This window comes from Talaromyces stipitatus, genomic scaffold (genome assembly GCF_000003125.1).
Source record: "Talaromyces stipitatus ATCC 10500 scf_1105507295523 genomic scaffold, whole genome shotgun sequence".
NCBI classification, from domain to species: domain Eukaryota; kingdom Fungi; phylum Ascomycota; class Eurotiomycetes; order Eurotiales; family Trichocomaceae; genus Talaromyces; species Talaromyces stipitatus.
Window position 1 is genome coordinate 3549351 of NW_002990113.1, and position 27019 is coordinate 3576369.

Sequence of the window (27019 nt, forward strand, 5' to 3'; positions counted from 1 at the left end):
TTATTGGCTATGCATGTCGCCGGTGGGTTTGAGGCTGTTACTGTTTGCTCTCTGTCGGACCATATCTGAAATTGAGATCTTACATACCATTCGAGTTAAGGGTAGCTCTTACATGTATATGTCTCTATCCTGCCCTGTCCATGCGCTTTCTGATCGTATAGAGAGTCAACAACTTGTTCAAGGTCCGATACCTGCGAACTGACAAGTCAAAATCAAAGGTCAAAGCCCAATGTGGCACATTTGTCAGTCAAATTTTAGGATTCGATAGCCCCCTACGTAGAGCTGAAGCAGAGCTCCAAAGTCAAACGTATTCAGCTTTGTGGTTGTACGAGTCAGGACTAGTTGACTGTTTGAGTTTTTGGTACGTACGTCCATGGATGCTTTCAAGGTTGCTGGGATGGTGGTTTCATGAGGATAGGTATCCGGGATGGTCAAAAATCTGACGCTAGGGTTTGTGGACCATAGTCGATCGGGAGACTGTGGCAATCATGTTGTAGGATCGATATACTTTTCACTCAGACGTGATCACCAGTTCAGTATATCCAGACTTATGTATATATATATATATATGTACATCACGACTGTGGACGATTTGCCTCCCGTCTTGAACGTCATGACATACTACTATGTAGTATGTACATAGTACAGTCGAGGAGAAGAGACTTTACCTACGTAATTTATACTTGATCTTATTGGATCAGCATCAAGCTAGATATGCAAACAAAGAGGACCGTCCACGGCGCCACCAATACAAGACCCCACTTCGTCCAATCAAACCCTCGCTGATCACTGGTCCGTGAGCTGTGCAGGTGGAGTCAAAATGGAGGCAACTGGAGCCGACACGGACAAATTAAATCTTCCAATTAAGACCCACAGGGGAAATTCAAGATCTCCTGATTGGTTCGCATGACGGGTCGTATCAACTGGCCTGAGTCCTTGTACGGAGTCAAGACACGAATAGAGCACTTGTAGTGATGAGTTGAAAAGCAACCTCAGTTTCTGTCAATCTCGCTTGCTTGCGGCTTTAGAATCAATTAACAAAAGCAACAAAAAGAAAAGAAAAGAAAAGAAAAGAAAACAACTGAATGCTGATCATTAATATGCTCGCGACAGGCAATTCGTTAGAAAGTGTATTCATTTCTTCATCGGCGATGATATCAGCAAATCTTATCAAGGTAAGCTGCATTCCTGCCTGCCTAAATTCCAGTCAGGCTGTTAAAGTACATAGTAAAGTAATCCTGCCAGTCATACACCGTAATCATATACGCACAGCTAATGCGTCTAGCCATCGAATCGTATCCAATCTTCGATCACTGCTAGAACTTCGGCTGACCTGCCTCTAACCTTCGTAAGGGGAGTAAGACTCACGGACCACTTTGGCTACCCGAGCCTAAACCAGTCCAGTGATTCCAGTCTGACTGAGCAGGGACAGCGCTTGACCTTGGCGAATTAAACGAGCAAGCTCAACCATATACGTAAATAGGAAGCGGACCATGCCTGATTCTCCGGAGAAGATTGCGTTGAGTTGTTCACTCCGCTGGCACTAGTTATTAGTTAATATAATATATCGATGCTACATACCTCGTTGGGGTTGGTGATTATCTAGCTGCATCTACGAGTCTTCCACGTCGTATCACAGGCTATCCCCTTTGTGGCCTAGGGAGACTCTAATTGACTGGAGCTTTTCCTTGTTGGGATTACTGTTGTATTACCGTAACCGCTGATACAGGACCCCTACCATCACTGTGCTTGCCGTGGTAAGTTAGGATCGCTCAGGGATATTAACTTATTAAGTGCTAGGATCCCGGTAGTTGGCTATATTAAGTCTGTGGACGACAGCGCCTGATCCAGCAGCCCAGAACTCTACGGCAGGAAAAAGCCAAGAATGAGCACCTGCACATGGCATGGACAAGCCAAAGCATCACTGCCTCGACTATCGTTCTATCGTTTTCTCTGATACTCATACCATCACTACGGAGTACGTACTACCCATATAACAGACTGGAGAAACCGGTTCAGTTGCCTGTGCTGACCCCACCTGTCAGTCTGGCCAATCACGAGACACACACCCTACCCACACGAAGTCACTGCCCAGTTTAACCTGACTTAACTCTTACCACACGACACCTCTCCTCAACACCTATATACTCGCTGTCGTCTGTTCATACAAACTGCGAGAAACAATAATCGTCTTTGCTTGCCTTCCGATCCATCCCACCGCGTCTCCGGGAGTTTCCCGACAACCTGCGCCGAGCCGACCGGATCAACGTCACCTGGTAGTCCCCTTCCCGAAATTCGTCCGCTCGCTCGTTCCCTCGATGTCAATTTCGAATATCTTGCGCTCAGAGGAATGAGGCCATCCTGTCCAGTGGACGTAGGGAGTTTTCTTCGATTCAACTGCGAGTCTCTCTGTATCTGCATCGACGACGCCGACACCGCCGCCACCGCTCTTCCCGCCGAGAGAGAAGAGGAGGAGGATGTGCTCACTGTGTATAAAAGATAATTGGTAGCGTCCTTGAAAACCATGGGGCAGTTTGAACGGCGATCATCCCACGCTGGTCTGGAGGATGTGGAGCGTACATCAGAAACCCATGATCAAGACCGGTTTCTGACCGGTCTTGAGCAGCAGCCTGCTCAGAGTCAGCATCCTCGCCGGGGCGAACCGACCGAGACCAGACATACTGGATTGAATGGTCCGACTACTTCATCGACTTCGGAGTCGAGTTTATCCTTTGCAAACAGGATGCGGGCATCCAAACAGGGTCTGAAACATTCCGGCTCAAGGGGCGACTCTCACCACCCGATGCATTTCATGCCGCAATCATCCAATAACTCGAGAGCGTCTTCTGCGAAGACCTCGTCGAGTTCGCTACACACCATGAGCGAGGATACCGTCGCTGATCCTCGACCGGAGCCTTCCAGTGGCGGTCTTTCTCGTTCCTCTCTAGTCAGAAGACTATCACAACAACTCGAATTATCCTTTGGCCAATCTCTCGTCCCAAAGACTCAACCTGTGAATACGACCACCGATTTCCCTGTTTATCCCGATCAGTCATATGCAGTGTTACAATCGCAAATTCACCCGCCTCCCTATCAGCCCTTCCTTCGAGGGCGCAGTTCATATCCATCACCAACCGAAAATATAAGACCATACGACCATGCTTTTACTACTGCCGGCGCCCGGACAGTTGGTAATACCCCTGTTTCTACTCCGGGATTGTTTGCAGGCCGTAGTGCCCGTACATCTCCTTCAGTGGGATCTGACGACGAGGGTTATACATTCAGTCCGTATCTTCATCCGACACATCTACAACCCCCCAAAGAGTGAGTAGTTACCTTAAAATTTGTGGCGCGCCGACTGACGGTTATAATAGAACGCATACCGCCGAAGTTGAACGTGATCTTCAGACAGGAAATAAACTTATAAATGACTACGAAGTGTTAGAAGAGCTTGGCAGAGGCGAACATGGAAAAGTCAAATTGGGCCGTCACCTGCGCACAAAACAACCAGTCGCAATCAAAATCGTTCAACGTTATTCTAAGCGTCGACGTCTAGGCAAACTCGGCAATCCGGAGGACAAGGTTAAGAAAGAAGTCGCTATTCTCAAGAAAGCCCGACACCCTAATGTGGTCAGTCTTTTGGAGGTTATTGACGACCCGAACCGCCAAAAAGTGTATATTGTGTTGGAGTATGTTGAGAACGGAGAGATCAAGTGGCGAAAGAAGGGCGTCCGAGAAATTGTGCAGATGGACAAGAGACGTATCGAGCGAGAGAAGAATGGCTTTCCAGATTCACCCTTTTTCGAAGAAGAAGGTCAACAAGTCGTTCGTTCCCTTATGAACCAACGAAGACGCAGAGAACTCGCTCGTGAAAGGCATCGTGCTCAAGCACAAAATAACCATCGACATTTGATTCCTGCCTGGAGCTTGGAACATGGTGGAGAATCAGATGACGAGTCCAACCCGGAACTGGCATTGGCACGGTCTATTAGCCAGAATCTTACCCAACACCAAGATCGTATGGACGGCGTAGACCACCATGGATCTCCAAGCCAATCATACAACAGCTCAGCATCCGAATTTGATCGTCATATGCGGGAGTCAGTTTTAGCCGCCGTCGAGGGTAGCATGTACGGTGCTTATTCCGACTATCCACTCGAAAGACGATATAGTACAGCATCTAGCTTGTTCGGCTATTCTTCGTCAGAAGCTGATCACTTTTCGGATGATGACGATCTTTCTTATGTACCGTGTCTTACCATTGAAGAAGCTCGCAACGCTTTCCGAGACGCAGTGCTCGGGTTGGAATATCTACACTACCAGGGTATCATTCACCGCGACATCAAACCGGCAAATCTTCTTGTGACAGCCAAAGGACAAGTGAAGATTTCCGACTTTGGTGTATCTTATCTTGGTCGGCCGATCAGAGACGAAGACGAAGAGCAAATAAGCGAGACCGATGCTGCAGAGCTGGACGACGCTCGTGGGGAGCTATCCAAGACTGTTGGCACTCCGGCTTTTTATGCACCAGAGCTTTGTTACAGTGGTGACGATTACGTCGATGCCAGTGGCAAGGGTCCTAAAATTACTGGTGCCATCGATATTTGGTCTTTAGGAGTAACTCTATACGGCATGATCTTTGGGCGACTACCCTTCGTCTCGGACGATGAGTACAGCCTGTTTCAATCCATCGGCAAGAACGATCTCTTCATCCCTAAGAAGCGACTCAAGCCGGTCGAGGTCGACAGCAGCAAAATTAGTGCCGATCCGCGCCACGGTGTGATGAACAGCAATAAACGACTGGAGGATGAATTTGTCTACGAGGACATCGATCCCATGCTAGATGATCTCTTACGGCGTCTGCTTACCAAGGATCCCCAGAACCGGATCACTATCAAAGGCATCAAAACTCATGCATGGGTATTGCAAGACTTGAAAGAAGATCCTGCCGACTGGGTACAGAAAACCGATCCGCAGAGCAAAGGTAACCGGATTGAAGTATCAAAAGAAGAAGTCACTAGTGCAGTCAGCAAAGTCCCATTTGTCGACCGTGTCAAATCGTTGGCCAAGTGGCTCAATCCTCGCCGCGAAGGTCGAAGCCATCCCAAACGGCCGTCCAGTGCAACTGGATCCTCTGTTGAATCTACATCTTCAAGAGACTCTAGTGGTGCATCAGGTGGTCGCCGAGCTAGCTTACGAGGGGATGAGGATATTCTACGTCCGCATCGAGCTGTACGAGAGGAGCACCCACTTTCTCAAAGCGTAACTGCTAGCCCAGATAATACCCCGGGACGTCCTTCCTATTTCGATCAAGCACCTGCCAGCGATGTGGCTGAGGAAACTCCTCGAGGTCATGTCACCGAACGCTTGTCATCGATCATGTCGACCACGGCGTCGACCAAGACAGTGAGGCCAATGCCGTCAACCAGAAGCTTCACGCCGCCAGTAACTGTTGAGGCCGAGGCCGTGACGGAACAGCATGCTGTGTCAACACCCAACATCGCTGGCATTTTTACAGGAGCAACTCATCGAGTAGACAAGGTAACACATAGTGACGATTATCATCATCATCCACAGTCTATAGATGTCGCCGCGTGTGAGACGGATGGTCATGCTGAACCTAGTTTAGCATGGAGCAATGCATCCGCTACTGGACAGGTTGAAGTCCCGATTGCAACGACATGGGAGCAACACGATCGACCTCATAGCCAGGGGAATGACTTTGCGGGAAGTCCTTCCTCGGCTGGACATCGCCGCAATCGGTCAGAACAAGTTCCACCAGAGGTCGTCGATCATCAATCCTTTCACCACGCCAAAGCAGCATTGTTACGCCAAGCGGCAGACCACACCCAGCCCGATGAAAAGCGAGACACCGATGATGCTACGCCTGTTGAGAATAATGAACGTTCTATCGAGCCAAGTCCGACAACATCCACACATCACTTGCCCTCTGATGGAGGGTTAATTACCTCACCGCCGTCCGCAGCGACCATCTCAACAACGTCGGTTGACGAGTGTGCAAGCGAAATGTCGCAGAGTGTGTCGCACCCAAGCTTACCGTCTATTATATCAGGCGCCTCGTCTCTCTCCGGCGATGGTCTCCATACACATATTGAAGAACGGGAGAAGGAACTCGATGCCACCCCTTATGTGTCTCCTATCCTTCGAACGGGCGACACGATTACGCCGCGGAACATCAAAGCGCAACGCTCTGCTACTGAAGAGGGTTATGATTATGACTGTGATGATGAAGATGTCGAGTCGGAGGATGAAGGCATTGTCTTTGGCAGGAAGAAACCTTCTACATGAGGCTAATACTCTACGATCTGCTCCTCGACCGTCTCGCTTATAAATATTTCCGTCCAATTCGACAATGTCGAAACGACTAATGTGAAAATGATCAAGGCAGAACAGATTGTTTTGCCTGTTACGTATCCATCAACGAATGAATCCCGATGGACATATTGATATGTACAGTACCGCCGGCACCGGCCCTATTCAAATGATCTATTTCTCCTACCGTTCTCCTTCGATGCAAAGGAAGGAGACCAGAAGACAAGACCGTACGAAACACGGTTCAACTGTTGAATCGTCCGAATACGATCATGCTTTTGATTTATGTTATCCAATGGTGTTATTTAATCCTGGGCACAATTCGTTTTCGGGTCAGACACGCAAAAATCAAAAACGGAGGGGTGGATCTGCTATATAGACGTGGGGTGTGAAAGAATCGTTTCCCGATTTCCCCCATTGTCATACATGCATTGCTGGCGTTGTTTTTTTTTTCTTCTCTTCTGCCGTTTTTCATTCATACACCGATTACCTTACTTTATTTCTGTTTGTTCTCACTCTGTTTCGTGTATATATTTGTTCAAAGAATGCGCTACATCGCAACTATTTTCGAACGTCGATTCATCCTTTTACATCCTTTTCTTCTTGATTTTTATTACGTGTAAAGACCTGTGGTGGTCTACTGAACATGGTTCGGCTTCTTGTTTTTTTTTTTTTTTTTTTGGCCGGCTACTCATCCGACGTATATTTCTTCAAGGAGGTAGCAATACATGAACTCTTATCAACATATTATTTCCCATCGGACTCCCGTTTAGGTATGTAGCTGAAAAGGTTCCAAGGTCGAGCAATTCTTCAGGGTACTCCGTATGGATATATCTAGGCAGCAGAATTATGATCATGATCCTGCTGTCGAATGCATGTTTCATGATCGCCCGGTCTAGGGATTCTGAATCTGACTAGGGGCTTGTAGCAGGTGTGGCTGAGCTGTTGCAAAAATAGATGGCTACATGTCATTGTCTGTCGTATCTGTCGGTGATGAGATAGATGGTGGATGAATCGGGGAAGCTTTTGCTCATTGAGGTGGAAGTCCTGGTTGGTTGGTCGAGGGGATTAGGGGTTAGTGCGCTGAGATTGATGGTGGGATGGTGATGGATTGTATATAGCGTAAGTGACTGTTCAAGCAGAATATTCGTATTGCAGTATAGAGATAGGTAAAGAATACATTGAATTGATTGATGTCTTTGTAGAAAAGCTGAATAGTTATAGACAGTGATTGGCTAGAAAGACGACCAATCACATGCCGAACGCATTATTTGCCTGATATGTTAGGCACCAAGTCAGTCCACTCTTTCTCGAGTTGGATGACTATTCACCTCAGAAGTTCTCCTGCAACACTTCAGTGCACGAGATTGACTGCCAGTCCACTATTTGTCTTCTGTCAATATTCCTGAACACTGTGAACACTGAACTACGCTAGTACGGCTGATCCCCGCCAATACTCGGGAGCTCTATATAATGTGGGCAGCCTAAGGCTGATTGCAAGGCGTTCTCGTATGCCCAGTCCAATCTTTCCCTTTTCGTTCTGACGATTCCAACTTCTGACACGATCTTTGACAAATACCCCAGTCAAAGGAAGAAGCTTGTCATCACAGCTGTTCTTACCTACTTGAGGAACTCACGTCCTCGACTTTCTCGCGCAGCCACAACTTTCTCTTGTGGTTTCCCTCGTGTTCTCGGCTTTTGCCCCTCACACTTTCGGTTTTGGGTAGGGGAACATTCGAACGGTCACCGCGCTTCTTTATTCTTATACACACACACACATATATATATATATTCATGCGCCATAGACGGAGCACAGCCTTGACATTTCCTTCCTCGCTCCGTATCTCTGTTTTTCTGACCAACTCAATTGAGCCATGGAGAACCATGGCCAATATGCCAATCGCGGTCGCTCTCCGTCCGCGAGTGTGCATAGCCGCAACGTCAGCCCATCACCACATCACTCCCCATACCACAATCCAAATGCCGCGGGACTCATGCTGAATTCTTCTTCGTTAATGACGACGACTACAACTACATCATACCCATCCTCCTCCCTCGCGCCTGACTCGGATAATCCCGATCTCTACAACGCCTTCTTATCGCATACGAGCACCTCCGCTGATAATACCAACAACCTCGTCGCGCAAAACGAGCAGTTCTCTTCTTCATTCGCGGCGAGTTTTGCGGATCAGTTGGACCAGTCGTCAACGCATCAGGAGGGGAATTATTCAAGTCTGCTCAATCCGAATCCGAATGAGTATGATTTTTCGCAGTATGGGGTGGCCGCGGGTGACAATAATGCGGGCATTCAATCGGCCTTTGATTCGTCGTATTTGTTGGATCAGCAGCAGCAACAACAACAACAACAGCATAATACGCAAAACGCTCAGTTGATGGGTCAAGGGGATATGAGTCAGATGGGATCGCCTAATAATTTATTATCGCCTGAACAGCATCACTCCTCTCCTGGTCAGAGTCATACTTCACCGCCCATCTCGTCCGGTCCTTTCTACTCTCCCAGACACTCTCGGAGTGCCTCCCTAGATCCCATGAGTGCAGCGTACATGTCTAATCATAACCAGCCGCAAGATTGGCAGAATATGCTGGAGAATCACGCCTTTCAGAGTCATCGACGTGCCCCCTCGGAACACTCTGAAGTCTCGTCCGTGTCCCATTCGCCTTATACCGGTCATCATGAGTCATTCGATGCTTTGGATGGTGCGTCACCGTCCCTAGGAGCTCAGAATGATCCTGTGCTGTATGACAATACCTTGGCAATGGATAGTTTTACGCTTTCGGAGCAGCAGCAACAACAGCAGGGATTGAGTCCTCATCACAGCCCATACGTCGCGCCGCAGGTACTGCCTCAAGACGTTAATAGCGATGCGTTTTTGTTAAGCGGGCAACAGAATATGACTCAGTTCCCTACTCTATCTCATGACATATATACAGGACAGCCGGGTGATGCAATGCTTGCCGGTATGCAAGCGCCAGACATGTCGGGTGTTGATTTGAATCAGGTGAACAACATGGTTCCGCCTCCGTCAATCAATGTGGAATTCGCTCCTCCGTCTAGAGTGCCTAGCTTTGGTCCGAATGGGGAGAATGACTTTGACGCATTGTCTCCACCATCTCGTAGGTTTATTACATTCTGACTTGGTTTCCTTAAACTAATGCCGTTTATCAGGAGGATCCCGTGGACGAAGTAAATCGGATCCGTTTGGACGACCTCCGTCAGTTGGTCGACCTCACTCGCAGTCCGTATCGTCGACAAGCAGTTTAGATCCTGCAGTAGGTTCATCTCCGCGATCTCTTTCTCCGTTCGGCCCCATGGGAGGGTCACGTAGCAATCCAGGCTCGCGGGGCGTGTCGCCGGCATCCAGATCGGCTATACGTAGACAGTCTACATCTTCTATAGAACGCAAGGTCATTCTTGATCTTGCTGACCCTCAGCGACCAGGTGCTACACCTGGCGAGTCAAAGAGGACTCAGAAACATCCTGCCACGTTCCAGTGCAACCTTTGTCCTAAGAGGTTTACACGTGCATATAATCTACGATCTCATCTTCGAACCCACACAGATGAACGACCCTTTGTTTGTACCGTATGCGGTAAAGCGTTTGCTCGACAACACGATCGAAAGCGCCACGAAGGATTGCATTCAGGAGAGAAGAAATTCGTATGTCGCGGCGATCTCGCTTCTGGTGGTCAATGGGGCTGTGGCCGACGATTCGCTCGAGCCGATGCTCTGGGTCGTCATTTTCGCTCAGAAGCTGGGCGTGCATGTATCAAGGCGTTGCTGGACGAAGAAGCCATCGAACGCAGTCGAGCGTTTATGGAACAACAGCATCAACAACAGCAACAACATCTACAACACGTCCCGCAGCCGATGATGATTCCGGGTCTTGATAACGGGCAGGGCGCGTTTACCCTGCCAGCTGCACTGCTAGCCCAATATCCTGCTCTACAAACTCTCCAATGGGACCAAATCGCAACAACATCCGGGAACGATGATGTCAGTGATATAAGTGCTCGAAATAGTTTTGACGCAAGCTCAGGCGGAGAGTTTGGATTCGACGACGACGATTTGAGTATAAGTAGCTTTACAGCCGCGTCGAATCAAGGCGCGATATACGGTGGTGGTGGTGGTAGTGGAAGTCATCCTGGCTCGTCGCCGAATTTTGGGCTAGATGCCACCACAGATCCGAATTATACGGGCCAGGAATGGAGTTGATAAATACCCTTTTGCTCTTTCTTGTTTATACTTTTCCCAACCTTTCTGCTTTCATTCTCTTTGACTGTCGTTACACTTTATAGAGCGGGTTTGTGGCGTCTTTTGCTTCTTCCTGCTTTGCGACTTATCATTTCCTTTTTCTACTTGAAGCAGGGAGAGAGATAAAATCGGCAGGATAGGGAATACTAGGTGACTTGGGTGTTATTGCTTCATCTTTATCATCTATTTTGCTAAAGGCATATGGGTTATACGAAATTGGGATAGTTCTTACATCTACGGAATACCCTGACAGTTGCTGATTTATTAGAACCTGAGTTTGCATCTGGTTGAATACATGAATACAATATGGCTTATCCGAATAAAAACTAAGCTACACAATATAAAAGATACTTCTCGATGGACAGAAGACTACTTCTTCCTTAAAAGAACCAACTTCTCAATCTCCACAACCCACTTCCTCGCAAACTCCTCTTCCGTAAACCTCAACGCCGACCTCCTCGCCCTCGACCTCATAGCAATCTTCTCTCCCTTCGGCAACGCCAACGCATCCTCAAATGCAGCCGCAAACTCCTTCTCTGTCGAAGCCCGAAACCCCGTTTCTCCTTCCCCATTTAAATTGATGACAATATCTTCCCTGGGACCACCAGAGTCGTGGACTACACTTATCAGTCCTGCGGCTTGGTATTCGACTACACCGATGCCGAAATGTTCATTCCACATTGCATTTGTGCCGATGGAGCATGTGCATAGGTATGAGAGGATGGTAGGCCAGCTCGCGTCGCAGATGAAGGTTGTCTGGTCGCGGATGTGGAGTTCATGTGCTAATAGGCGGAGGTGGTAGATGTGAGTTTCGTCGGGGCTAGAGTGGCGGACTGATCCTATCAGGATCAATTTTGGTGTTTTTTCTGCGGTTGACTTTTCACGGTGCTTGTTGAGAAATCGAGCGAATGCGCGCAGAATCAAAGCGTGGTTTTTTTCCGGCCGGAATTGAGCTATGTATAAGATATTGGGTTCCCGGCTTGATTCGGTGGAATCATTCACTTCGATGGAAGAGTGTAATTCCTTAACTGCTGTTGGCGGAAATACGACGGTCGCATCTTTATGTGCTACTAGTCGTTTGCGTGACGGGCCCCAAAGGGAGTTTATATGTGCCGATGTCCAGGAGGAGTTGGTCATGACCACGTCAACTTTACTACCCACCCAACCATACAACCGGGCAAAGAGATGCCAATATCGTCTTTTAGCGGTGCCTTTCCATCCGGAACCGGCGCCGGAATTGAGGCCCTTGATACCCGTGTCGTCGTCAAGGGAGGTTAGCATATCTGTCGAGATGGTGGGGTAGTGCACGTATGCTCCCGTTGGTACCGAGGGGAAAAGGTATTTGCATAATGCGATTGTGAACGCGTAGCCCATGGTGTCGATATATATATCTGGGACGAGAAGGTTGAAGGCGTCAAAGGCTACGACTAGGGATCCTAGGGATTGGCCTAGAAGTGTGAAATGGGGGTACATGCTGCTGAGGACGTATTTTCGGGTGGAGAGGTATAATAGGACCACAGTTGGTGCATGTAGTTTGATATTGAACCGGGTCTGTTGGTCAGTCTAAGATGGCTTCAAGATGTAATGCACACTGACCTCGACCCGTTCTAGAATTGCTGCTTTGGTGACTTCATGGTCACCAGTGTAGATTGCACATACGGCCTATCGGTGTGTTAGTGAGTAATCTAGTAGATCGAATGAACGCACATACCTTCGGCCAACGTTCCTGCGTGGCTTTTACGGCAGCCCAAAGGACACGCTCACCACCTCCTCCGGCGTTACTAGAAATAATTTAGCAAATTAAAATACTTTATTGAGGGAACTGACTTACCAGAACGGATGAAAGAACCCAATTATACCCTCCCAATCCTCGCCCAACGGTTGCCCATTCCCAGCTACACTCGGCACAGTACCATCTACTTTCTCCCAATCATCATCTTCCGGACCAGCTGAAGCTGACGCTGATGATATGGTAGACTGTTTAGCCACATAATGCTCTTCTTCTATGCGCACTTGGGACAGAATCAGTTCTCGGCGTCCATTAGTCTTGTTCTCGAGAGACCAGCCGATGCTGCGGAGAACAAGTTTCAAGATATATCCCACTACGGCAGGAATCAGGAAGAAAGTGACCACTGGGACCAGAAGTGTGATTATAAGAGTGGTGCTGAGAAAGGCCATGTTTGTTCGTCGCCTATGAGTGACGGAGCTGATCCCGGATTGACTCGAGATTTAATGGTCGAGTTTAGTCCATGTTGTCAACAATTTGCAAGTTAATAGACGTAGCTCTGAAGAAATATTCGGAAGAAAATGGCTATTCAGCTTAATATTGAACAGTGTATAGCCAGATCAGTTGTTCAGAACATCCAAGTGACCAGGACACATTACCAGAAGCATTGCTTTATCGGCGGCACGTGATGGCAATCGCAGCAAATAAAGCAAACACCTTTCCCCATGAGGCTCCACCGACTTCCGGAGCTAAGGAAACTCCCCGATCTTTACTTCATCAAACTCACTTGAAGTCTTCCTCTTGTTGTGTCCATATTTCAAAGACACACCTGGCCGAGTGACTGCCTGCTTCGGCAGCTGCAGATATATCCATTGGTCGATGAACAGCTGATTAACAGCCGTCGATATGCGGCCGCCTCTTACACCTCGATGGTTCCAACTCCGACGACCAGTGACCTCTTCAATCCTCTTCCATCGAATCCGTCACTTTCATGCAACTCGACCGGCTCCACTCGTCGCAGAATCCGTCACGCTTGCCAGCGATTTCCTTCATGGCGTCCACGGAGTCACAGGACTACCATGGGCAGCCTCAATACCCCTAGCAGCCGTTTGTGTGCGAATGGTTGTAGCTTTCCCACTCCTCGTTTGGTCTCGCGTAACCAATCGTAAAATGGCGGACATCGCACCACTACTATTATGTCTCCGAAATCATTACCAACAGGCTGTCAAGGCCCAGGCCATGGAGAACAAGTTATACATGCGACCCAGAGAAGCCGAGAGGCAATTACGAGCCCATCTCAAGGAAAGAACTGCTCTTCTCTACAAGGAATGGGGGATATCTCGAACTCTGGGTTTTCTGCCCTTGCTGCAGCTTCCCGTTTGGCTGGCTCTTATGGAAGGTGTTAGGAATATGTGTGGGTTTCCGATGGGAATTCTACAATGGTTCATTTGGCTTCCAGGGAATAGTGGCCAGAGCATGAATCTACCAGGCGTTGAACCGGCTTTGGCGAATGGGGGTGCATTCTGGTTTCCGGACCTGCTAGCTGGAGATACAACTGGTATTTTACCTCTCGCCCTCACTCTGTCCATCATGGCAAATGTGCGACTCGGGTTCACTACAAAGACTTTTGCCGAGTTATCTGATTATAAAACCCCGGAAATGACTCGTCACCTATTCTTGAAGGTTGTGAAAGAATTTTTAACATTCATGTCGGTATATATTGGCTTCACAGCTTACATGACAGGGATGCCTGCGGGGATGATGCTGTATTGGATCGCTAGTACGAATACGGCAACATTGCAATCAAAGTTTCTCGACTTCTTGTTTGCTAGCAAACGCCTACAGATTTTGCCTCAAATGCACGTTCGTGTTTTGAAGCCGGGGGAGAAACCGCCGCCAATCAAGTCTCTCGAATGATTTAGAGCAGGATACCTATACCATATACTGTCGTCTCATTGCCACACTGTACGATAAAATGGGTCTGGAGAGAGATTTCGGGTAAGACCATACCAACGTACGACCATTTCTGAAACATTACTTCTGCGGACTTTGACTGAGGAATGAGGTTTATTGGACAGGCGCAAACAGCTATGGGAATACTCGAATCATCAAAATTAAATCATGTACAACACTATGCAGCATAGAACACCAGACGACTACCCATTCACAGCAGAAGTTAAAGAAGAACCGCCCAACGCCATCAGTCAAAAGACAGTACTTGATGGTTGCAACAATTTCGCCTGATTTCGCATCTAGACAGTGGAAATACCTAGTAGGGAGAAATAAAATACATAATGAACTATGATCCCGCTGAAGTGTATCAAATCATAGTCTTGGTTTGGCCGACTCGGCCGACGCAGTAGCCTCTTTGTTTATGGTGACACTACCATCGTCGATGCTTTCACCAAAGAAGATGACTTCAACAGTGATATCATCCCTTGAAACAATTAGTAAAAACTAAATAGACATAAGACAGGAAGAAACTTACCGATAACGTCGTGAATATGGACTAGGTAACGTCAACAAAGCCGAAACCATATCTCTATCCTTTCCTCCCATGGCATTCCGCACCAAATGAGTAGCAGCATTCTTATCTTCAACAACAAATCGCTCAGCAGCGCCAGAAATCTCGTACTGTTGTTGACGAATTGGCGGTCGTTGACCCGCTGTTTTAGTCTCTGTGGCCTTTTCCACCGGTAGCTGTTTGGGCTCAGAGCCGAATAGACCCTGCAACCAAGAACGTTTTCCATCATCGGCGAAACGCTGAGTTTCTAGCCACTGGCCTACGAGTCCAACGACTTCCTCGTTGGTGAGCATCTCCCACAATCCGTCGGTCGCTAATACGACAAAGTCGCCGTTCTTGGGATCGATCTTCGTTCGTGTAATGACGGGTTCTGCGGTGACATATGGCGGCGTCTTGAGCATGGGGTGAGGTGTGCGACCGAAGAAACGGCTCTTGATTTTCTCTTGTGTTTCCCTCTTCCATTTATAGAAAGCATCGCCGAAAGAACGGCTAGGCTCAAGTTGTCCCAGAATTCGCCCGTTTCGTACAACGTACTGCTCGCCAGGATGTTCTTTTCGTAGGCGCTCAATCTCGGAGGGTGTTCCACCGGTTTGATCCTCTGATAGAGCGGTTGCAACCCATTTTCCGCTGGGTCCGCGGCGTCCAAGAACAGCCCGTGAATCCCCGGCGCATGCAATGCGCAAGTCTTGAGTCTGAGAATCGTAGAAAGCGAGCAATGCACAGGATCCAGACAGAGCAGGTGCTAGAATTTCCGCAGCGACTAGGCGAGAGTTTGATTTCATAACCTTGTCGACACTTTCGTAGACAATATCATTATCCAAACGAACAAATCCTTGTTTAATTGCTTGATCTATGGCCTCTGGTGAAGGAGTTTTGACGGAGGGATCTGTAGCGGCGGCCTTGTATGTAGAGTTAAGCTCACGAGCGACGTAAGAAATGAGGACGTTTCGTAACTTGGCAGATGTCGTCCAGCCACTGTAATCACATTAGAAGGTCAACATGTACGTAGACTGAGAAACGTACGAATGCCCATCGAACACTCCCCAGAACATCCAGTCACTTTTGGGAGATCCATCTTGCGTTCCAGAAGTAGCCTGCGGAACCTCAACAATCTTCTCAGCGTGGTCATCTTCAATAGGTGAGTTACTTGGAACTTGTGTGATATCATATCGAACAACACCTTGTCCGCGACTGACAATGTAAGATTCATCGTTCTTACGAAGCTTTTGCGTGGCTTGCTCTGGGGTCAACATCTCCAGCACCCTCCTATCTGAATCGTCCGATTGTTTAGCAAGAGGCTGATCGCCAGACAGAACCGCAGTGTAAAACTGATCGTTCTCAACCAACAGAGCCCGACGAGTAGTCGTCGAAGTTTCTCCGGTTGCTGTCTCTGCTGTTGTGTCCGCTAGTCCCCGTGTTTGAAGGTTTGTGGTGCCATTCAGAAATGTTGACTGTTGTTGTGTTCCCTTGTACGCGTACCAAGCACCGGAGGCGACAAGAGTCGAAAGAAAAGCGAGGGAGAAGTTTCGGACGTGCATGGAGGCATGAAGTGAAGCTGGTATGTACGGTGTGTGTCTCTTGTGGAGAGCGAGTGCCTGTCCACTAGAGAAGTAGGCACGGGATGCTGGTCTACCGCCGGCTCTCCATGCTGTGGTGTAGCGAACAGTCCGGAAGGCCTGTAGACCTTGAGAAACAGCGCGACGCATTGAAGAAAATTTTATGTTGGGTTGATGGTTGCCATCTGGTAGTTGTTTCTCGATTGTGAGCGGTCCTACGGTAATAACAAAGGGGCCACGTGATCACGACCGTATCAATCGGGCTCCCGATTGGTGCGATGTCGTCATGTTCAGTTTTGGCGATGATTCATTCTCGACTTGAAAGCCTCAAACTTTTCTTTATTTGGATTGATAGTTGTATGAAAAAGGCATTCTTTCGCCTAGGAAGATTCAAAACTAACAATATTGTTCTTCCAGATTTCCTTCATTGTCATTCGGAATGATTACATGCCCCACTATAAGGCTTCTTGGTTTGCGATGACACACATTCAGTTGAACATTTGAGCCCCGAAACTTTCCATGAATTGCCGAAAATGTCTTCCAGAGCATTACGAAAATTGCAAAAGCAGCGCGAACTAGAGGCACAACTCCAGGTCCCTGAGGATCAGGAGTCTGATGAAGAAGTCACGCCTGCCCCTTCAAAAAAGAAATTAAATGCATTCGACTTGCTGAATGCGGCCGAAGAAGATGATGAAGATGGCCAAGATTCAGAAGCTGAGATAGAATCGAACGAGACACATACCCCTCAAGTCAAAGCTCCGCCTGCGACTGCAGAAGTAGGGTCAGCCAAAAAGAACAAGAAGAAGAAAAAGAAGAAGTCGACACAAACTGCACCGCAGAAGCTGGCTTCCGAACCGGAAAAACCAGCTACAGAGGAAGAACTTGATGATATTGATCGAGCTCTCAGGGAGTTGGCAGTGAAGAATGGCACTGATGCCGTTTTGGGCGAGAATCAGCACATGCTTTCCAGCGCGAGGGAAGGCTCATTCGCCAAATCACCCTCGGAACTGCTTGCCATCGATCCAAAGTCTCTTAATGCGATCAACGAGATGCGGAAACTTTTCGGAAATGTCGTTCTTGAGTCATTTGATGATCAGGATACTGGATCTGGAAGACGAAGGGAACGGCAACGGGAGATGATTGACCTGGGGAAAGCGTTGAGTGGCCGATATAGTCCGGCAAGCAGAGGACAGAGTCTTGCCGGTGTAAAAATGCGGAAAAACATACTTATGCATGGAAAAGACGAGTGGCCGAGAACCACGAGTGGTGGGTTAGGAATGGAGCTCGTGCAGAAACTACCGGATGGTAGTAGTCAATATCGACTTGTGCACAACAAGGTATATAAAGACGTACAACTACAGTTTGACATGTGTGTTGAATCTATGGATCCTCAACGATTAATCCATCTGCTACAATACAATCGTATGTCTTTTATCTTGAAACATAGTGTGTCATAATACTGACAAGATTCAGCATATCACATCTCGACATTACTTCAAGTCTCCGAAATAGCGAAACACCAAGGTGATCATGCCGTGTCAGCTGATCTTCTGGAAAGATCGTTGTTCAACATAGGGCGTGCAGCTCACTCCTCATTCAATACCCAGCTCCAAGAAGGAAAGGCAAGACTGGATTTTATGCTCACGGAGAACCGAGAGTTATGGCTCACAGTATGGAGATATATTGCAAACCTTGGCATGAAAGGAACATGGCGAACAGCATACGAATGGGCTAAACTCGTCCTGAGTCTTGACATTAATGACCCTTACTGTATGAGGCTGCTCATTGACCATTTGGCACTGCGGGGCCGACAGTACGAGCATTTTATCTCTCTTTGCACCGAGACCGTTTTCAAGGAAGACTGGGAGTCATATCCCAATATCCAGTGTTCACTATCCTTGGCATACCTACGATTGAATAAGCCCAAAGAGGCTCGTCAGCAACTGCGGGCGGCCATGTCGTGCTATCCATGGATCTTCAACCGATTGGCCCAGGAGTTGGATGTGCAGCCTATTCCCAAAAGAATATGGGGAAAGATGCCTTCGGCACAGTCTCACGAATTACTCGCCGAACTTTATATATCTCGCGCAAAGGATCTGTGGAATACACCAGAAGTCCTTGCGCTCCTTGTGGAAATAGCAGAGACTTTGTCTGGAGATGTCGTTTCTATTGAACCACCAGAAATCACATTGGACATAGCACGCCACGTCGTACTTTCCGATATTCCAAGTGTCACAACTCATCTTCCGACTCGATTCACTACCGGCAGAATTTCCGCTTCTGACCCGCTGCCTCCATATGACTCCGAGGCTTACCGACAACAGACAAACCCAGTTCCTTCGTATATTTCCCAAATCCCAGAAGCCGCCCAACCGCAGTGGTTGAGAAATCTCCTTGGCCGTGTGAATCCAGAAGGATTCGAGCATGCAGATGATGATGACGACCACAGCGAAGAGGGCGAAGATAATAATCCAGAATTGGGTCCACCATATGTACTCGGAGGCTCGGACGAAGATGATGACCTTGCAAACGCCTTTCCTCCACCACCCGAAAGTGATCAAGGGGAAATTAGACGTTGGCTTTTGGGTATTGGTATCCCACCTCTTCAAGCATTCGTGCGTCAACACGGTATAGATCCTGGAAACTGGGACGATGTTGAATCTACTCCGGTGAGAAACTATGTCGATGCTTTAATAAGGGTTTATCCCTTTGAGGATAGGGAAGAATTGCTCTATGGACCAATTCAAAATATACTGGGTGAGATGGTGGTGGATCTGCTGGAATGGCAAGGGCAAATGCGTCCGGAATATTGGGAGCATCCAAGCAATTGAAGTGTCGCCACATGTGGAACATATTAGAGTCCCATGTTTCATGACAGAGAAAATATCCATGTTCGAAGTTTCAGGAGTGGTCGCAAGTCCTCTATCTCCAGTAGACAGTTTCAACCAATCAGAGACTCCAGAAAGTAATAATGTCGTGCAGTTAGACTTTTTTCTGCCGCCCCGCATAAGCGCGCGGTGTATCGTTACATCCTTTCCATCATCCATTTGTTTTCCTAGACGAAAATCTCAACTTTCAGTTTTAAGAAGAGATTTCGCCTCCTAATACGGATACTTTACTTATGTGGCAGATAAATCTCACTCTATTTGACAGTCAGACTCCAACTCTACACTCTCAGCCGTTTCAGACGGCAGAGAGTACATTTCGGCCAATTCCGCGGCTATGACATCTACAATGTCAAACTTCATATCTTCCCTGGCGGAAGATCTGTCACAAAATGTTCCCTTGACTTTCCGTGAAGCTGCATCCGGTGTATTAGGATCAGTATCCTTGACTTGTTGGATTTTCCTTTTAGTATGAACTCTCCTATTCAACCATTCAAATCTCAGTACGAGGCTGAAGCTGAGGTCATGTATTAACACTGCTGTCATGATGAAAAGGTCCCACAACTCATCGAAAACTACCGATTTGGCAGCGCAGAAGGCCTATCAATGGCCTTCCTTTTCGTCTGGTTCGTGGGCGACGTCACAAACCTCATCGGTGGTCTCTGGGCACAACTCGTCCCCGTCGTTCTCGCGATAGCAGTATACTTTTGCATCGCAGACGGTGTTCTAATCTCCCAATGCCTGTACTACAACATGCGTAACGCGCGCCGCGAACAACGCCGTAATAGCGTTGAATCAACCCTCGACAGTCCCACGCCAACCACGCCACTACTCGGTCGACGATTCAGCGACGAATTGAGTATACCCGGATCCGGGCGACGACGGAGATCGTCGGCATCGCAGAGGGATCTTCAGCAGCGTCGAGCTAGTCACCCAGACAGCACATTGGCGAAGATTGTCGAGGAGAGTGAGTCTGGCGCGAAGGCTTGGTTGAAGAATGTTTTGAGTGTTGTTGCGATTGCGGTTATTGGTGCGGGTGGTTGGGCTATTGCGTGGCAGATGGGGGTTTGGAAGCCTACTCCTGCGAATCATGACGGGGAGGGGGCTCCTATAGCACCTGGTGCACAAATTTTGGGGTATTTTAGTGCGATTTGTTATCTCGGGTATGTTTTGTCCTTGTATTTGGGGTGATGTAATCGCTGACAGAGGGTCTTACAGAGCTCGTTTACCGCAGATATACAAGAACTACTCCGAAAAGTCATGCGAGGGTCTCTCGTTGCTCTTCTTTGTTCTATCTCTTATGGGCAATCTCACCTACGGAGCCGGAGTAAGTCTTTCACGTCCGATTTACCTGACCCTATACTAACACATCCTCCAGATCCTCGCTCACTCGACAGAGAAAGAGTACGTTCTAAAAAATTTGCCCTGGCTGATCGGCTCTCTGGGCACGATGGTGGAAGACATCACTATTTTCATACAATTCCGCATCTATGCACGACCAACCCTTGACTCGTGATTGTTGATATTGTAATAGCAAACATTTCTTATATATGTTTCAAGAGAAGTAAAAGAGTAGTCTGAACACTGGCGAAAAGCGGGAATAGGGTTCGGCGTTTGGTGATTTACATAGCGAATTGCTTTCTTCGTGTATTGATTGGATCTTAGGTAGAACAAGACATTCGATATTACTATTGTTTGGCGCGTTTAAGCTGGCGCGACTATGATATCATGGAAGTCATGACAGTAAACCACTTAATTGGTTGGTGAATTGAGATTAGAGCAAGTGGGATCATAGGAATGAGACTCCATACTTTCCTCATACATTATTCTATGCTGATGGACATCCCATACTTCCAAGGTTTCTGATCTAATCTGACTGACTACGTAGTCGAATGAACATTTGCAGAATTTTTTTGTTCTTTCATTTGTGGAATTCAATCTTTGCCATTACCACCGTAAATATGACCACCATGATGACAACGAGCAAAGCTTTGACAAGACAAAACAACAGGGAAGAATGCCATCTTTTTTATGCGCCATCATGCAGTTCATAGTGATCAAGAAGGGCATCATGTTTCTCGTATAGAAAAGAAAAAAAGACTTCCCCATCATTTGACAAAGAATTTTGTTTTTTCTGCCCCCGAATATAATTCATCCATCATCCATATTTCATTAGAATAACGGATTTATCGAGTACATAGGACGAGAGAAGTGATATGAGATAGGAATAATTGTTTTGCGGAATTGTAGAGAGAAATAGGAGGATAAATGACCGGGGGGAATCGAATCAATGGCGTAAAGAAACAGTTGAGAAGACCGTTTAGTCGAAAAGACCGAATCCCATGTCCTCGTCGGACTCTTCCTTCTCTGTAAATCAGAGTCAGTATTCCACATTCTCCTAACATTGCTTATAATGCTAATTGTAGAGGGGGAAAGCGTACCCTCTTCCTTCTCTTCCTTCTTCTCCTCAGCAGCGGCGTCACCACCGGCAGCAGCACCACCAGCAGCGGGGGCGGCAGCGGCAGCACCACCGCCAGAGCCGACGTTGGTCAAGAGTTCCTTGACATCCTTGCCCTCGAGAGCGCGAGCGAAGAGCTGGGCCCAGATAGGCTCAACTTCAGGGACGTTGGCGGTCTTGATGAGAGTGTTGAGCTTGTCGGCCTGTTGAGAAACAGTTAGTCTGTCTGCATTCAAGAAACCCAAGTCCTTTTTTTTTCCATGTTTCCATATTTCGCTCCTTCTATTTGCTTGCGTGTGCGCACAATTGTGCCTTGGTTCTGTACTCCCATCCCGCACAGGCACAGTACAGTCCACCTCTTTCTGCTCAGATTCAAGACATGGGTTGGGTTGGGCAACATACGGTGATCTCGACGCCGTCGTCGGCAAGGATCAAGGCCGCGTAGGAAACAGCAAGCTCGGCGGTAGACATGGTGGTCGGTTTGGTGGACGAGAATAGTTGAAGTTATCTCGAGGAGTTGCCGTGGAATGGATTGACACGGAAAGAAAAGAAGAAGAGAGTAACAAGACGAGACTTTGATGCTAGCCCGAGCCGGAGATCGCAGAGAATGGCCCAGTGTGTGCCGCGCAAAAGCCCTCGCTTCTGTCGCACTAACCTCAGTACGGTTAGGCTGGTTGATATGATGACTCAGCAGTCAGCCCCGCGCTAGTCCTGAATGGGCGGGTTGCTTTCTACTGGAAAATCACAGCTAATTCTGATAAAGTCTTGGTTCTATCGCCTGCTAAATACTTATGAAAGTTCATTCTCTTCGCTTGTAGGTATACCGAGCTAATTCTAGGCACAAAGCCCGGTGATGCAATCATAGTTACTAGGTACATAAACGCATACTGAGACCAAACTTTTTCTGACTCTGCTGATAAAAATACACGGCTACAAAACATATCCAGATCCATTGAAGAATTCCATCAAAGAATCTGAAAATCATAGCATGTCTACTAGTACTATGTATGTAGTAGAAAGTTGCTAGTCATCTCCACATCCGGCGGCTTAGTATCTCTCGGAACTCTCCCCCACTCGATTATCCTCCGTTATCGACCTAGGACTAGACCCGAGCATCACCATCACCTGTTGACACTATCTACAATTCTGATCTGTCACTCTACTGAACAAATCTTACCCCTGTTTCCTCCTCAAACCTTACAGGAACCAGAATCACGAATGCGCTGAGCTCCTCTTCGAACTAAATATACTTATCCGTCCTTTCGTCATGGATTCCCCGGCTGTACCGGTCCCCCTCGATCCACGAGAACAGCCAATCCTCGAACGACTCCTGCGCACTCGAGACGCACTCTTATTATTGAAGCAAGATAAATCGTCTTATATCAAATCTCGGGATGTTCTTCCGCTATACGAAGAAGTGATCGGTCAGGTTGAGGGCTTGAATGCTGTGCGGAAGAACCAAGATCGTGACCGCCGAGTACCTCATAGTAGACGTCAGCAACCACCGAGCGGGCTTTGTTGTTTTCGAAGGAAACCATGAATATCAGAAGCTGACTTGTGGTGGTGCTTTTATAGTTGACTATGTACTCGACGATTGCTTTCAACTCATTTCCCTCCTCTTCCTCACAGTTGGCCGAAACAATGAGGCTCCCGCGACGTAAGTTACTCCATATTGGACAGCTTGCACGAGAGAGGTTTGAAGCTAAATTTTGGCAACAGATACTCCCTATCAACTACGGTTCTGGTATATTGACGCATTCCTTCCCGCTCCCCGCATCAAATACTAACATCAAACTCAGCGCTTGCTCCACCATCTCGAAGAAGCAGGATTCTATAGCGCCAAAGATCTAGAATCAATATCCCAGACCCTAGATAGCATGCGTGAAACCCTCGGACGTGGCAAAGATACCCATTCTCCTCATCTTCTAGAACTTTTAGAGAGCCGATTGGTGGAATGTCAAAAAATCTTTGATAAATTGCGCAAGGGTCTTGAGCATCTTTCGCCCGAGCTTGTGAAATATCATGAAACTTTGGTCTCGATTTTGCGGTCTACGTCTGCCGCCAATACTCGTTCAAAGGTACAAACTGCCAGCCCGGAGATTGCGAATAATTGCTTACACTGGTGGTTTAGTTCTCGTCATCCGAAATCCTTGACTTGCAAGAAGGATTGAAGGAAATTCAGAATAGTACGAAGGATGGCAACTTTGTTGGATCCGATGGGCAGATTCTAGAGGGACAAGAGAATGTCAAGCGTCTTTGGGAACGGTGCTGGAGATGGACAGAGATTGTCCTTGAACGGTAGGCTCTGCATTCTTGTCTCTCATGTCAAAGCTAACGTCCCTGTAGAAAAGGTCGTATTGACGAACGTTTCCAAGAACAGTATGATCGACTTTTCGAGATTAGGAATCAGCTAGAACGACTTTCCATGACGCAGGCATGGTCACTTCGCGAGACGGATCTCTTCCAATACCAGCGCAAGCTTGATCGTATCGATGAGGCTCGCGTTAACGGCAACTTTTTGGATGCTAATAACCAGCCTGCTGATCTGCATACTCAACGAGTAGGTCCAACCTTCGTCTTGAGTCCTTTCACTTACTAATGGTCAAGCAGACGCTGCTTTATTTGATCCGCCGTAGCTATGCTTATATCTATGCACTTCTCATTGCTTCGGAGCCAGTCTCCGAAGCCCTCTTACCAATCTATAACCAACTACAAACCCTACGCCGATGTCTACTTGAAGTCAAGGACTCTGGCGGTGTCTCCAATGCCCGCGAACTTTATCCATACAGCATGAAGGTACTTCACCTCTCTCATACCTCGAACCGAACAGAAGAAAACTGACATGTATAATATCAAGCTAAACTCAATCGATAACATGCGCATCGACGGAAAATTCTACATAGGAAACGATATCCCCGAAGGCCAAGGAAGCGTAAACGCTTTATTAGCAGAATGTTATGAACTCGCGTACGAATTACGAGCAGCCGTTGACGAAGATAAAGAGGATCGAGAAGAATCATAAATCTTCTCTTTGAGTTAATAGTTGATATGCCGTGGACGAAGAAGAGAAAACACATTGTATGATAATGATAACTTTCCTTTTTTGCATGAAGATGTAATCTTTCATGGCTTCAGATGAGAATAAGGTTGCTCGACTGTCTATTTTGCCTGGCTTCTCCCCAATAACAACGATCTCAACCGCAAGTGTATATCCAAGGCTATTAGATTGGGATCAAACCCAAATAAAGTCACTACAGGTAGAATAAATTTTCTCCGCTCACTAAGAAATAAAAGAAGAACAACCACAGCAGTCATCACAGACGTCAGCTAGAAAGAGCAAGAACAACAACGATAAAGAGTTTCCCCTCTTGCTCAAGAAAAAAGGGGGTCCAATCTAGTGACTCCCACTGCAACAACGCGAAGCAGGGGTTCAGACGGTGAATTTATGGCCGATGTTTCCAGCTGAGAAGGGGGTTGCCGGAACGATCTATCCATTGCTTGGTACTGTGTAATCGATCAATCGCAAAATTTGGGCCTCCATTTGAGAGTGCTCAAGCAATATTCACTACGACATCAGTGACTGACAGTTCCGGAACACATCTCCATTTTTCCGAATCAAACAGCTCAGTCTCCTCTGGTAGTGCATCCTCCAGCGAGTTCCTCACTTCGGACGGTCCCAACCACTCCTTTGGTAACATGAGCCGTTCACAATGATCTTGACGCTCTCTCTCCGGTCCCTTTCTCCGAGTGAAAGCATCCGCTAGGGTGTTTTCTTTCCCGGTCGATGTTTGATGATGGAATGGTATTGGTGCAGGAGCTCACACCATCGAGCTTGCCTGTCATGAGTCGTTTAGCAGTTATGAAATATTGTAGGGCAATATGGTTAGATAGAATCTTGAATTGTTCCTGTCGTTGCAGTCCAATTAGCTCCACACGCCACTTCTTCAACGAGTCCACGATTGCCAAAAACTCTTTGTTATGGATGTCATAATTATGCTCTGCGGCCGTCATGCTTCGTGAGTAATACGCGACGGGATGTCACTGCCCATCTTCCTGCAACTGTGAGGGCACAGCTGCTACTATTCCATCTGGCGCATCGGCCTCCAAACCGGTAGGTAGTCCTGGGCGGTAATGACACGAGACAGGTGCACTGACCAGACGTTTCTTCAGTTCTTCAAAAGCTTCTTGGCACTCCTTAGTCCAGTCGAACAGCACGTTCTGGCGAGTCAGTCGGTTTAACGATTTCACGATTTTGGTATGGTTTTGTATGAACTTCCGGTAGAATCCACAGAATCCTAAAAACGACCTCACAACCGAATACGGTAGTGGACACAGTCCAGTTGATGATAATCTCAACTTTTCCCTGATCAACCTTGATGCCATCAGGAGCTAGGATAAAACCAAGAAACTTTGTTTCGGTCACATGGAACTCGCATTTATGGAGGGCTGCCTGTAATCCTGTGCTTCTAAGTCGTTTGAGCACCCTTTGGACATGGATCTCGTGCTCCAACTCATTCTCACTGTAAATGAGAAGGCCATCGATGAAGGCTATAAGGAATTGGTCAAGGTCGTCTATAAAAAGATCATGTACTAATCTCTGGAGCGTTGCATGCCCGTTTGGATTGACAAATGGCTTAATCTTATACTTATATGTGCCATAGCGACATCTGAATGTAGTCAGATCTTTAGAATCAGTGTGCATTCTGATGCGGTGGAAGCATTGACGGATGTCCAATTTGGTAAATATCCGAGCCCGACTCAATCGCTTAAAAATCTCCTCGATTAGTGGGAAGGGATAACGGTCCTTCTTAGTCAATTTATTTAACTTCCGATAGTCCACACAGAAGCGGAGTCCACCTCCAGGCTTCTCTGCCATAATCATTGGTGAAGTGAATGGTGCATTGCTCGACTCAATAAACCCTTTGTTAAGGTTGTCAATAATGCACTCTCGAGCGGCTTCCAGCTCCTCCAGTGACATTCGATACAAGGGCTGGTAGCTAAGCTTATTTGGCTTCTTCAGTTCGAATTTGTGATCATAGGGTTGATGCGGGGGGAAGCTTGTCGGATTCCTTTTTTGAGAAAACATCGACGTACTCTTTGAGGTAAGGTAAAGGCAACTATTCCTGTATTTCTTCCAGTTCTAGCTCCTTTTCGCTCATCTTCTTGCGGCTAATGACCTTGTCGATCTCTTATAGACTGGTAAGGAAGATGATGTTCTTCTTTTCTTGGACTAAGCGGTGAAATCCCACTCCTCCTAACATGGCG

General features: G+C 47.4%; 11 protein-coding genes across 11 annotated transcripts, besides 7 other annotated features; 6 read left to right on the top strand and 5 right to left on the bottom strand.

Annotated features, from left to right (window-relative positions):
• Positions 1-549: 549 nt before the first annotated feature.
• Positions 550-576: a microsatellite.
• Positions 577-1039: 463 nt separating this feature from the next.
• Positions 1040-1078: a microsatellite.
• A 1446-nt stretch (positions 1079-2524) lies between these two features.
• On the top strand, positions 2525-7074 carry TSTA_072290 (serine/threonine protein kinase, putative; the record flags this gene model as incomplete). The annotated part of the gene is made up of 2 exons (XM_002341182.1): positions 2525-3324; positions 3375-7074. The coding sequence occupies 2 exons, from the start codon at positions 2525-2527 to the stop codon at positions 6307-6309; spliced, it is 3735 nt and encodes a 1244-aa protein (XP_002341223.1). The 3' UTR covers positions 6310-7074.
• A 1133-nt stretch (positions 7075-8207) lies between these two features.
• TSTA_072300 (C2H2 transcription factor Crz1, putative) lies at positions 8208-10566 on the top strand (the record flags this gene model as incomplete). The annotated part of the gene is made up of 2 exons (XM_002341183.1): positions 8208-9468; positions 9521-10566. 2 exons carry the CDS (start codon positions 8208-8210, stop codon positions 10564-10566), a joined length of 2307 nt encoding a protein of 768 aa, XP_002341224.1.
• Positions 10172-10208: a microsatellite.
• Positions 10516-12961, bottom strand: TSTA_072310 (alpha-1,2-mannosyltransferase (Alg11), putative). The gene is made up of 4 exons (XM_002341184.1): positions 12437-12961; positions 12317-12386; positions 12202-12267; positions 10516-12156 (listed from the first exon to the last, which is right to left on the bottom strand). Exons 1-4 carry the CDS (start codon positions 12781-12783, stop codon positions 10975-10977), a joined length of 1665 nt encoding a protein of 554 aa, XP_002341225.1. The 5' UTR covers positions 12784-12961; the 3' UTR covers positions 10516-10974.
• A 134-nt stretch (positions 12962-13095) lies between these two features.
• TSTA_072320 (mitochondrial export translocase Oxa2, putative) lies at positions 13096-14248 on the top strand (the record flags this gene model as incomplete). Its single annotated transcript, XM_002341185.1, has 2 exons — positions 13096-13743; positions 13798-14248. Exons 1-2 carry the CDS (start codon positions 13238-13240, stop codon positions 14246-14248), a joined length of 957 nt encoding a protein of 318 aa, XP_002341226.1. The 5' UTR covers positions 13096-13237.
• A 126-nt stretch (positions 14249-14374) lies between these two features.
• On the bottom strand, positions 14375-16601 carry TSTA_072330 (protein phophatase 2C family protein). The gene is made up of 3 exons (XM_002341186.1): positions 15879-16601; positions 14820-15830; positions 14375-14768 (listed from the first exon to the last, which is right to left on the bottom strand). The coding sequence occupies exons 1-3, from the start codon at positions 16559-16561 to the stop codon at positions 14657-14659; spliced, it is 1806 nt and encodes a 601-aa protein (XP_002341227.1). The 5' UTR covers positions 16562-16601; the 3' UTR covers positions 14375-14656.
• Positions 16602-16736: 135 nt separating this feature from the next.
• TSTA_072340 (Nulp1-pending protein) lies at positions 16737-19319 on the top strand. Its single transcript, XM_002341187.1, has 2 exons — positions 16737-17833; positions 17885-19319. Exons 1-2 carry the CDS (start codon positions 16945-16947, stop codon positions 19240-19242), a joined length of 2247 nt encoding a protein of 748 aa, XP_002341228.1. The 5' UTR covers positions 16737-16944; the 3' UTR covers positions 19243-19319.
• Positions 17200-17229: a microsatellite.
• A 326-nt stretch (positions 19320-19645) lies between the features above and the next one.
• On the top strand, positions 19646-20812 carry TSTA_072350 (vacuolar membrane PQ loop repeat protein; the record flags this gene model as incomplete). The annotated part of the gene is made up of 4 exons (XM_002341188.1): positions 19646-19765; positions 19852-20459; positions 20515-20623; positions 20675-20812. 4 exons carry the CDS (start codon positions 19646-19648, stop codon positions 20810-20812), a joined length of 975 nt encoding a protein of 324 aa, XP_002341229.1.
• A 386-nt stretch (positions 20813-21198) lies between these two features.
• Positions 21199-22225, bottom strand: TSTA_072360 (60S acidic ribosomal protein P1; the record flags this gene model as incomplete). The annotated part of the gene is made up of 3 exons (XM_002341189.1): positions 21199-21663; positions 21738-21957; positions 22157-22225. 3 exons carry the CDS (start codon positions 22223-22225, stop codon positions 21617-21619), a joined length of 336 nt encoding a protein of 111 aa, XP_002341230.1. The 3' UTR covers positions 21199-21616.
• Positions 21765-21823: a microsatellite.
• A 652-nt stretch (positions 22226-22877) lies between the features above and the next one.
• TSTA_072370 (uncharacterized protein) lies at positions 22878-24991 on the top strand. The gene is made up of 8 exons (XM_002341190.1): positions 22878-23247; positions 23330-23411; positions 23474-23498; positions 23554-23832; positions 23886-24052; positions 24101-24314; positions 24365-24550; positions 24612-24991. Exons 1-8 carry the CDS (start codon positions 23022-23024, stop codon positions 24774-24776), a joined length of 1344 nt encoding a protein of 447 aa, XP_002341231.1. The 5' UTR covers positions 22878-23021; the 3' UTR covers positions 24777-24991.
• Positions 24992-25305: 314 nt separating this feature from the next.
• On the bottom strand, positions 25306-25765 carry TSTA_072380 (uncharacterized protein; the record flags this gene model as incomplete). The annotated part of the gene is made up of 2 exons (XM_002341191.1): positions 25306-25526; positions 25579-25765. The coding sequence occupies 2 exons, from the start codon at positions 25763-25765 to the stop codon at positions 25306-25308; spliced, it is 408 nt and encodes a 135-aa protein (XP_002341232.1).
• Positions 25598-26065: a mobile genetic element.
• On the bottom strand, positions 25793-26732 carry TSTA_072390 (retrovirus polyprotein, putative; the record flags this gene model as incomplete). The annotated part of the gene is made up of 2 exons (XM_002341192.1): positions 25793-25972; positions 25995-26732. The coding sequence occupies 2 exons, from the start codon at positions 26730-26732 to the stop codon at positions 25793-25795; spliced, it is 918 nt and encodes a 305-aa protein (XP_002341233.1).
• Positions 26073-26819: a mobile genetic element.
• Positions 26820-27019: the final 200 nt, after the last annotated feature.

Excerpts from the sequence above, each read along its gene's own strand:
- TSTA_072310 (XM_002341184.1), bottom strand. The coding sequence starts at position 12,783 with ATGGCCTTTCTCAGCACCACTCTTATAATCACACTTCTGGTCCCAGTG. Across the intron at positions 12,268-12,316 it reads CGCAGGAACGTTGGCCGAAG|GCCGTATGTGCAATCTACAC; the intron begins GTATGTGCGTTC and ends ACACACCGATAG. Across the intron at positions 12,157-12,201 it reads CAATTCTAGAACGGGTCGAG|ACCCGGTTCAATATCAAACT; the intron begins GTCAGTGTGCAT and ends ACTGACCAACAG.
- TSTA_072330 (XM_002341186.1), bottom strand. The coding sequence starts at position 16,561 with ATGCGTCGCGCTGTTTCTCAAGGTCTACAGGCCTTCCGGACTGTTCGC. Across the intron at positions 15,831-15,878 it reads GGAGTGTTCGATGGGCATTC|TGGCTGGACGACATCTGCCA; the intron begins GTACGTTTCTCA and ends ATGTGATTACAG. Across the intron at positions 14,769-14,819 it reads CCATATTCACGACGTTATCG|GGATGATATCACTGTTGAAG; the intron begins GTAAGTTTCTTC and ends AATTGTTTCAAG.
- TSTA_072340 (XM_002341187.1), top strand. The coding sequence starts at position 16,945 with ATGTCTTCCAGAGCATTACGAAAATTGCAAAAGCAGCGCGAACTAGAG. Across the intron at positions 17,834-17,884 it reads CCATCTGCTACAATACAATC|CATATCACATCTCGACATTA; the intron begins GTATGTCTTTTA and ends GACAAGATTCAG.
- TSTA_072370 (XM_002341190.1), top strand. The coding sequence starts at position 23,022 with ATGGATTCCCCGGCTGTACCGGTCCCCCTCGATCCACGAGAACAGCCA. Across the intron at positions 23,248-23,329 it reads CCGAGTACCTCATAGTAGAC|TTGACTATGTACTCGACGAT; the intron begins GTCAGCAACCAC and ends GTGCTTTTATAG. Across the intron at positions 24,551-24,611 it reads TTTATCCATACAGCATGAAG|CTAAACTCAATCGATAACAT; the intron begins GTACTTCACCTC and ends TATAATATCAAG.